The following is a 10816-nucleotide window of genomic DNA, read 5'->3' on the forward strand; positions in this document are numbered from 1 at the left end:
AAAAGTCCTTTATCAGATATAATACGCAGATGTTTTCTTCTACTCTGTGGCTTATCTTTTCATTCCCTTAACCATGTATTTCACAGAGCAAGTGCATCCGGCCCTTTGGTTGACCTTTTTACTTTTTTTTTTTTTTTTTTCTGATTGTTATTTTGAGTTCTTTGTATATTTTGGGTAAAAGTCCTTTATCAGATATAATACGCAGATGTTTTCTTCTACTCTGTGGCTTATCTTTTCATTCCCTTAACCATGTATTTCACAGAGCAAGTGCTTTTAACATTAATGACATCCAGCTTATCAGTTTTTTTCTTTCATGAATCATGCTTTTGGTGTTGTAGCTAAAAACTTATTGCCAAACTGAAGGTCACCTACATTTTTCTCCTATTTTATTCTAGAAGTTTTACAGTTTTCTGTCTTACATTTATGTCTGTGATCCATTTTATTTATTTATTATTTATTTATTTTTTTGAGATGGAGCCTTGCTGTGTCGCCCAGGCTGGAATGCGATGGTGCGATCTCGGCTCCCTGCAACCTCCGCCTCCTGGGTTCAAGCAATTCTCCTTGCTCAGCCTCCTGAGTAGCTGGGATTACAGGCATGTGCCACTACACCCAGCTAATTTTTGTATTTTTAGTAGAGCCAGGATTTTCCCATGTTGGCCAGGCTGGTCTCGAACTTCTGACCTCAGGTGATCCGCCCACCTCGGCCTCCCAAAATGCTGGGATAACAGACGTGAGCCACTACTCCAGGCCGAGTTAATTTTTATGAAAACTGTAATGTCAGTATATAGATTCATTTCTCTCTTTTTTGTATGTGGATATCTAGCTTTTCCAGGACCATTTGTTGAAAAGATTTTCTCTTCTCCACCAAATTCTAACTTGATTTTAACTGTCAAAAGAATAAAGAGAACAGACTGGATGCAGTGGCTCATCCCTGTAATCCTAGCATTTTGGAGGCCGAGGTGGGAGGACTGTTTAAGCCCAGGAGTTCCAAGACCAACCTGAGCAATATAGCGAGACCCCTGTCTCTAAAAAAACAATTTTTTAAAAATGTAAAACAAATTAGCCAGATGTGGTAGCATGCACCTGTATTCCCAGCTACTTGGGAGGCTGAGGCGGGAGGATTGCTTGAGCCCAGGAGGTTGAGACTGCAGTGAACTGAGATCATGCCACTGTACTGCACTCCAGCCTGGGCAAGAGTGAGATCCTGTTTAAAAATAAAAGAATAAAGAAAACAGAAATCCACTGTTACTGCGGTGACTAGTGGAACAGTAGGTATGATTTAGTCGGCACAACAGACCTGTTCAGCAGCCCCTGAGAAGAGGGAGCCTTCATTGAGTGTGGCAGTCACCGTGCAGGCGAGAAAACAGAGGCAGCTCCTTCCTTCTCCCCTTTCTGTGCCACTCTACTAGACAGCGTAGACAGCGTATGGTAAGAAGGTGTGAACAAAACATTATGAGAAGACAAAAAGTGCAACTTTTTTTTTTTGAGACGAAGTCTCTCACTATCACCTGGGCTGGAGTGCAGTGGCACAATCTTGGCTCACCACAACCTCCGCCTCCCAGATTCAAGCAATTCTCCTGTCTCAGCCTCCTGAGTAGCTGAGATTACAGATGCCTGCCACCACGCCCAGCTAATTTTAAAGGCAACTTTTAAATCAGTAAGATTGGGAAATTTTTCACAGAAAAGGTAACTTTGGAACTGAGACTTAAAGAGTAAGTGGGATTTTACCAAAGGTATTCTGGATAAAAGGAATAGCATTTAACATGGCTCAGTGGCATGAGAGAGTATGATGTAATCAGAGACCGCTGGTTGGTTATTTGTGGTTGAAGTAGGCAGTTCCAGGGCGTCAATGACAGGAAACAGACAAAGTGATGTGTTGGGGTCAGGTTGGAAGGCATCCACCAGCTTAAGAATTTAGGCTTTCCCTTTGACCATGGTGAATAATGGAAACGGAACGTTTGAAGCAGGGTAGCTGGGTGGATGACATGATTAGATCTGTGTTTTAGAAGAATAATTTTGCTACAGGAGGGGCTGCAGAGGGTAGAGCCAAGGAAGGGAAACCAGCTGGAATGCTAGCCCAAGAGAGAGATGACAGAGAATACATTATGAAATTAACAATAAGAATAAAGACTTGAAGGCTGGGCGTGGTGGCTCATGCCTGTAATCCCAGCACTTTGGGAGGCTGAGGTGGGTGGGTCACTTGAGGTCAGGAACTCGGTACGAGCCTGGCCAACATGGTGAAACCCCATCTCTACTAAAAATACAAAACATAGCCTGGCGTGGTGGCACGTGCCTGTAGTCTCAGCTACTTTGGAGGCTGAGGCAGAAGAATCACTTGAACCTGGGACGCAGACGTTGCCAAGAGCCAAGATCGTGCCACTGCATTCCAACCTGGGTGACGGAGTGAGATTCTATCTTTAAAAAAAAAAAAAAAAAAAAAAGTCTTGAAGACAAATTCGGGATACCTTCACAGGATAAAATCAAATTACAATATTTGACTGCCTGACAATGGTTTAATTTGCTTACATTTAAAATAATCAGCATCTAGAATTAATGCCATAACATTCCAAGGAAAGTATTAGTGAATTCAGGAAGATGGGGGGAGTAGAGGAAGTGATTTATCTAAATGTTACCTCTTTCCTGAACACCACTCATTCCCTGAAACATACAAATATGTCTACATCATGGCCACCATCTCAGAAAATTCTTGTTTGCTTTGTTCCATGGAGAGAGGAGCTTTCTGTTTACATCAGATCTCAGCACCATGTATTTCTCTTTCATAGCACTTACCCATTATGCTTCTACATTAATGTGAAGAATTACGGGATTATCATTAGTCACTAATGTTTGTCTCTCCCACTATACTTAAAGTTCCATGATGGCAGGAATTCTTACCTGTTATTGTTCATTTTATCTCCAGTACCTAATACATGGTAGATGTGCAATAAATAAATGGATGGATGGAAGGATATGGATGAATGAAATGGATGACTAAGTGGGTTTTGTTTGTTTGTTTGTTTTTGACAGAGTCTTTCACTGCTGCCCAGGCTGGAGTGCAGTAACGCAATCTCAGCTTACTGCATCCTCCCCCGAGGTTTAAGCGATTCTCCTGCCTCAGCCTCCTGAGTAGCTGGAATTACAGGCATGTGCCACCACACCTGGCTAATTTTTGTATTTTTAGTAGAGACAGGGTTTCATCGTGACAGGCCAGGCTGATCCCAAACTCCTGACCTCGGGTGATCCACCCGCCTCAGCCTCCCAAAGTGCTGGGATTACAGGTGTGAGCCACCTCACCCGGCCACTAAGTGGGTTCTGATCATGCTATTGTGTGATTTTGTTGTTGTTGTTGTTATGTCTTTTAAGATCTATCTAAAAATCAGTGATTCTTATAATTGGCTGATCATTAGAATCTCCTAGGCAACTTAAAAATATACAGATTGCTGTTCTTCTTTACCACTGAGTCCTGACTGTGGTTATTTTGAAAATGCTACCATAGTAAATTTCTGATGATGAACAAGGATTGAGAAACACCAGCCAACAGTGTCCTACGAGTATCCATTTACTTTTCTTCTGTGTAGTGCTGTGTTCATGTCTGTTAGAGCACTTAACTCATTGTATTGTAATTACTTATGTCTGTTTTCTATTAAACTGTAAGCTACATTAGTGTAGAGTCCATTTCCTAATTTTCTTTGTTTGTAAAGCAAAACCCAGGGCCACTCAAACAAAGAGTTGGCTCAACTGGCAGACTGAATAGTTTGCACCAGGTTAAGAGATTCTTGTCTGGGTGCCGTAGCTCAAGCCTATAATCCCAGCACTTTGGGAGGCCGAGACGGGCGGATCACTTGAGGTCAGGAGTTCAAGACCAGCCTGGCCAACATGGCGAAAATCGCTACTCTACTGAAAATACAAAAATCAGCCCGGTGTGGTGGCGTGTGTCTGTAATCCCAGCTATTTGGGAGGCTGAGGCAGGAGAATTGCTTGAACCCGGGAGACAGAGGTTGCAGTGAGTCAAGATGGTACCTCTGCACTCCAGCCTGGGTGACAGAGCGAAACTCCATCTCAAAAAAACAAACAAACAAACAAACAAAACAAAATTAGCCAGGTGTAGTGGCACGCACTTGTAATCCCAGCTATTCGGGAGGCTGAGGCAGGAGAATCACTTGAGCCCGGGAGGTGGAGGTTGCGGTGAGCCAAGATCGTGCCACTGCACCCCAGCCTGGGCAACAGAGTGGGACTTCATCTCAGAGAGAGAGAGAGAGAGAGATAGTAACTCATTCTAAATAATGATAAAGCCTCCCATTGGGGGAACATTTTTGGATCTATCAAATGCTTATGATTATTGTATTAGTGAGAAACAAAAGTAAGGAGACAAGTTCCAAATAGAGGCTTCTTTTTACTTGCTTTGGTCTCACAAACCCATTCAGCTATGCCTGAGCATCATGTTATTACATGATGTAGGGATGAGCAATAACAAGGAGACAGTTGTTTTTCTCCCATCTTTATCTACCAATTTGCAATCATGAAGGATTGAGTAACTTTTATTCTTCTACCATTAAGGAAGAAAAACAGAAAAAGAAAATGGCTGTAAAGTTGGAACTAGCAAAATTTCTTCAAGAAACCATGACAGAAATGGCAAGGAGGAACAGAGCGAAGATGGGCGATGCCTCTACACAGCTGTCATCCTACGTGAAGCAGGTGTCCATCTTTTATGTAATGCTAAACAACTTCAGGGTTGGGAGTTATATGAAAAACACATGTCATCATGGATTTCCCAAACTGTTCACCATCTTTGGAATTGCAAATATCTAAATTATGAACGTACAATATTGTAAACATTTAATATTATAAACATTGATAGTAGTTTGCAGGAAAGCCTGTCTTAAAGTAATCAGCATGTTGAAGACACTGATAACTTCTTGGAAAGAACGGTAGACTTAGAGTCAAACTTCTGAACTCCTGATTTTTCAGCTGATGTAGTTTGACTTCGGATGGATATCTTTTCTTTATACCACGAGACCCATTTCCAGATGTCAGAGAGAGTCCCATAAATGCTTTGGTGTCTCTTTCAAATAGCCTATTGGGAAAGTTAAATTAAGTAGGAAACACATTTTAATTGGCCTCTTTGTCCCACTGCATAGGTCCAGACAGGCCACAAGCCCAGCACAAAGGAGATAGTTCGCTTCTCCAAACTATTTGAGGACCAGCTGGCCCTGGAACACTTAGATCGCCCTCAGCTGGTTGCCCTTTGCAAACTGCTAGAAATGCAGACGTTTGGAACCAACAACCTGCTCCGCTTTCAGCTCCTGATGAAACTGAAGTCTATAAAAGCAGATGATGAAGTAAGAGCTTAACCATAGCTCTAGGGAATTAGCAAGGTTTTGGGAGATACCTTAGGGTGCCTGTGGGACGAACTGTGCAGTATTGTTTTTGTTTTTGAGACGAAGTCTTGCTCTGTCGCCCAGGCTGCAGTGGTGCAATCTGGCTCATTGCAACCTCTGCCTTCCGGGTTCAAGTGATTCTCCCACCTCAGCCTCCCAAGTAGCTGGGATTACAGGCATGCACCACCACACCCGGCTAATTTTTCTATTTTTAGTAGAGACGGGGCTTCACCATGTTGGCCAGGTTGGTCTCAAACTCCTGACCTCAAGTGATCTGCTTGCCTCAGCCTCCCAAAGTGCTGGGATGACAGGTGTGAGCCACCACGCCTGGATAGAAGTGCAGTATTTTCCATTGGGTCTGGTCATGTTGGGTTCTGACAAAATGAGTGGTTTAAACAACCATTACCATGACAACTTGAACCTTGATTACTCATTTGAGGAGTTGTCAGCCCCTTACCCATTTATTGAGAAGGCCATCATAAGCAGTTAGTAATTTGGATGTCTTAGCTGGGACTCACCTAAAGCAGTTAGGACCTGCTGGGAAGGAAATAGCAGCTCAGTAGATTCCTGACAAAGCTCTGCTCCCACACTTCTGCTCTCATACCGGGAAGCTGGTGCCAAAGTCAATATTCTGCTGGGCGCGTTGGCCTGCCAAGAAGGGGTAGTTGGCTTGGTATGCAAAACATAATGCTGGGAGGAAAAGCAGAGCCTCAACACCTTGTAGAAGAAAGGCACCCTTGGACTATAACTACTAATTAGGCTTTTTGAAAAAATGGAAGGAATGTTTCTTGACTCAGAATCAGCTGCTTTATAAGCATTCCGCCTGGGGGAGCAGGTTTCCCAGAACTGAGAAAGCATGATCCCTTTGGCCCCATTTAGATTTCAGTTGTTGCTCTTAGAGCTTTGCAATAAACAACACTGGTCCCAGAAATACCATAGTTTTGGGTTACGCCAAGCAGAAACTGTGTTATTTACTGAGGGAGTTTTGTGGATCAGTGTGTCAGGGCCATTTCTGGGGGTGGTGGGGGGACAGCAGGGGAAAACACTACAGGGACATGCAACAAATGGTACATTGTGAGTTTTTCAAGTGAACTACTTTTTTCTAATGAACCATAAAGCTGCCACGGAAGAGAAAAGTAGGTATGTCACAACCAGACAAAATGCAGATCAAGAGGGGAAATAATTACTCTGATGACAGAATGTTGGGGAGGAGTTGTGTAAATATCCCTAATATTGCTAATACCTGTTGGCAGGATTCCCGTTATTTCAACTGCCACCTCCCTACATCGCCTTTGCTGCAGCAGCCAGTGCAAGGTACAAAGTGTCCAAGCCTCTGATTCTGTTTCCACTGACTTACTGGAATTTAGGGATTGCATAAAATTGGAATCAAAAGCTCCAGCTCCATCCCTTACATTTCTTTCAGATAATTGCCAAGGAAGGGGTGAGGGCATTGAGTGTATCAGAACTACAGTCTGCCTGTAGGGCCCGAGGGATGAGATCATTGGGTCTCACGGAGGAACAACTGCGACAACAGCTCACGGAGGCAAGTAGCAACACCCCTCCGGGGTCCTCTTCCCTAGAAGTCTCTTCTACAATATGCAGACCTCCTTATGTGATTTCTTCTTTGCAAGTGAACCGTCTTACCTAATTTGCCTTATTTCATTGAGCACTGGGATGTTGAAGAACTAGGTTGATTTTTCACTTTGATTGGGATCTCTGTCAGTTTTCCATTGCTGCCTACGAAATGACCATGAACTTAGTGGCTTACAACAACACCGGTATATTAGCTCACAGTTGGTAGGTCAGAAGTGCAGGCTGTCTTCCTTTGGAGGCTGTGGGAAACGACCTGCTTCCAAGTTCATTCAGTTTGTTGGCTGAACCTAGTTCCTTGCAGCTGTCGAACTGAGGGCTTTGTTTCCCGGCTGGCTGTGAGCCCAGGGCTACTCTCAGCATCTAGTGGCCACCTGTATTCCTTGCCTCTTGGCCTCCTTCATCTGCAAAGCCAACATCAGAGAACTTCTTATATGCCAGAGCTTCCTTGTGCTTGAAATCTCCAATTTCCCCCGCGTTTGACCTCTAGCCCCAGACTGAAGGTCTCATGTGATTGGTGAGGCCCATCCAAAGATTCTCCCTATCTTAAGGTCAACCGACTTGGGACCTCAGTTACACCTGTAGAATCCCTTCACACAGCACCTAGAATACTGTTGAATAACTAGGAAAGAGTGTGGGTGCTGTCGGAACAATGTGTCTTGGAGCCACCTCAGGATTTTCACCTACTCCACGTAGTGTAAAGGGTCCTGGCAAAAATTTCAGTTCAAGGCCTGTTATCTGTGTGAATCTGTCTGGAGGTCCCCACTTTGCCTGGTGGCCCACCTGGGGCTGCTTTTCAGTTAGTGCCCCAAACCAACACACGCTGTGGTAACCCATGTTTAATATTTTTCCTCAGATAGCATATTTGTACTTTAAGAGCATCCATGCTTTAAAACAACGGAGTAACTCCTATTACATTTCATTCCCATCATTGTAAAAAATGCCATGAAGAGTGCGCAGATAATCTTAGGATACCAGCCTTGGCTTGGAAACCGTGTTAGGTCACTTTTTCCTCTCATATGTGGGACCAGCTCTGGTTGGAAGACAGCACATTGTAGAGAAAGATCCTTAAAATCATGTATTTCTTGAACGTTGGCTATGACATGGTCACTGCACAAACTTTGTGAATTTTTTTAATGGTACTTTTCGAATTTTATCTTTTGTGCATATATTACTGATCTTAAGAAGACAGGGTCTCACTCTGTCACCCAGGCTGGAGTGCAGTGGCATTAACACAGGCCACTGCAGCCTCAAACTCCTGGGCTCAAGCAATCCTCCCACCTCAGCCTCCCTAGCTGGGACCACGGGCATGTACCACTATACCCAAATAATTAGCAAATTTTTTTGTAGAGACAGAGTCGCCCTGTGTTGCTCAGCCTGTGATTTCTTCTTTCACATTATCTACACTTTGTCCAGGAGAAGATACTTGACTGGGTTGACAGTTTAATTGAATTCTCCGAGAGTGATTCCACCATAGTGAAGGAGTCGGCAGGGTACCCCCTCAGTGCAGAAGCCAGGGCTGGGCTCCTGTCCGTGTTCTGCCGTTACTCATCACCTGAGCGGCTTGGCGGAAGGGGCGGGGGCGGTGGGAAGGTGTCGGCGAGCGAGGCGGTAGATCACCGCGGATCACTCCGGCTCTGGCGTTCTGTGATTCTCACGTGTTGTTCCCCTCCTGTTTTCCAGTGGCAGGACCTCCACCTGAAGGAGAACGTCCCTCCTTCCCTTTTGCTCCTGTCCCGCACCTTCTACCTGATAGATGTGAAGCCCAAGCCTATTGAGATACCACTCAGTGGGGAGGTGAGTACCTGGGCTCACACCCTCATGGTCCATCCAGCTGAGGCCTCTCCATAAACATTTGGTGTACTCCTGCAGTTAGAGCAGGCATTTCTTTTGGCCTTTTAGAATTTGGCCCAACTGGCTTTATGTTTTAAAAATTCCTGAAAAACCAACCAACCACAACAAAACAAAGGCCAGGCACCGTGGCTCACACCTGTAATCTCAGCACTTTGGGAGGCCGAGGTAGGTGGATCACCTGAGGTCAGGAGTTCAAAACCAGCCTGACCAACATGGTGAAACCCCGTCTCTACTAAACATACAAAAATTAGCGGGGCATGGTGGTGGGCGCCTGTAATCCCAGCTACTTGGGAGGCTGAGGCAGAACTGCTTGAACCTGGGAGGCGGAGGTTGCAGTGAGATGAGATCACGCCATTGCACTCCAGCCTGGGCAACAGAATGAGACTCCATCTCAAACAAAACAAAACAAAACAGAAAACTGAAGCCACTCAGACTACCTGCAGCCTTAAGGCTGCTACTGCCTTTGAGCCCAGTTTGAGAATTTTACTAATAGGAGCAGTTTATTCCTTTTCCTTAACTATCTCATCTTCATTAGACGACTTGTGTGTGTGGGTGTTTCTGTTGCTTTCTCCTTTTAGACTGAATGTTTCCTGTTCATTTGTCCACATTCCTATTAGTTTTTAAGCACTGAATAGCTAATCTAGAATGCCCTTCAACTCATTTCCTTAGTCATTTTTCTTCCTGGTGTTGTAGGGAAGAGCATAGGATTGGCCCAGTCACTATAGCATCTTGCGCTGGGCCCATCAGAAAGGGCCTCCCGCTTCTATAGCTGGTGGCTTCCTGTCTGACTCAGAACCCCGCATGAGTAAGAAAGGAGACTCTTGTAGAAGATGCTACACTGTGGTTTAGGGGATTAGTCCAAGTACTAAGTGAGGGCCATTTTATATCTTAATTATGCTGTTGACTCCTTGGACAAGCCAAGGAAAATTATCTGAAGTCCAGTATGAAAACCCAACTTCAGGAAACACCATCTTGCTTTCCCTTTTCATATTTCTAGAGTAATCTGGTTTTGGGATTTGTCCAGGAAAAACTCTAGGGACACTAGGAGCAGTTTCAGAGTATAGACCATGTTCTAAAAGGCAGGCTAGTGGGTTCTTATTCTATCCAACTCAAGGAACCATTCATGTGAGACAGACCAAAGTCAATAGTCATTCTTAGATTGCTCTCAGGGGCTAGGAAATCTTGGAGGAGCTCACTGTCTCAGCTAAATTTGGGTTCTCAGAATTATTCTAGAGAGCCATCAGCTCTTTATCCAGACGTTGCTTTCTGGAGTGGGTAAGAAAGGAATTAAGGACAAAATGATAAGCTCCTAAGCAATTTATTGGCTTTTTCCCACCCATGTTTTTAAACTTCTATTCTCCATGTATATATACAAAATGAGAACAAGTAGCATGCTAGGTTCTGTGAAGAATAGAGACATCAAATATACTGTAATTTTGGATGTATGTAGCCTTATCCCTCCAAAGTACACAAATAACTTTCAAAGCACAGTGATATATTTGTTTTTCAAATCTAATTCCTAAAGATAGGTTAGCTAGCTGTTCTATCACCACCCCCATTCTGATCGTAATCTATAATACCACTCCTCTCCCCATCTTCCCTGCATTACAGGAGCTTACCATTTTAGTAAATCAGGCTATTTTATCATTTATTATTAGATACTAAAAATGAAAAAGATGCAACATAGACCAAGTTATATCAATGCTATTAGAAAATAACTGAGACCAGGTGCGGTGGCTCATGCCTGTAATCACAGCACTTTGGGAGGCTGAGGCGGGCAGATCCCCTGAGGTCAGGAGTTCAAAACCAGCCTGGTCAACATGGCGAAACACCGTCTCTACTAAAAATACAAAAATTAGTAGCCAGGCATGGTAGTAGGCGTCTGTAATCCCAGCTACTCAGGAGGCTGAGGCAGGGAGAACTGATTGAACCCGCGAGGGGGAGGTTGCAGTGAGCCGAGATCGAGCCACTGTACTCCAGCCTTGGTGACAGAG

At 44.2% G+C, this 10816-nt stretch overlaps 1 protein-coding gene across 4 annotated transcripts in view; it reads left to right on the plus strand.

Annotated features, from left to right (window-relative positions):
- The window catches only part of LETM2 (leucine zipper-EF-hand containing transmembrane protein 2), a 30183-nt gene that overhangs the window by 17418 nt on the left and 1949 nt on the right, over window positions 1-10816 (plus strand). For all 4 annotated transcript variants that reach the window (XM_011993190.1, XM_011993198.1, XM_011993209.1 and 1 more), the window contains 4 exons: window positions 4558-4695; window positions 5139-5339; window positions 6802-6921; window positions 8652-8765. In XM_011993190.1, the coding sequence (XP_011848580.1) occupies window positions 4558-4695; window positions 5139-5339; window positions 6802-6921; window positions 8652-8765 (573 nt within the window). The remainder of the gene's footprint in view (window positions 1-4557; window positions 4696-5138; window positions 5340-6801; window positions 6922-8651; window positions 8766-10816) is intronic.

This window comes from Mandrillus leucophaeus, unplaced genomic scaffold (assembly GCF_000951045.1).
Source record: "Mandrillus leucophaeus isolate KB7577 unplaced genomic scaffold, Mleu.le_1.0 Scaffold111, whole genome shotgun sequence".
Classification (NCBI taxonomy): Eukaryota; Metazoa; Chordata; class Mammalia; order Primates; family Cercopithecidae; genus Mandrillus; species Mandrillus leucophaeus.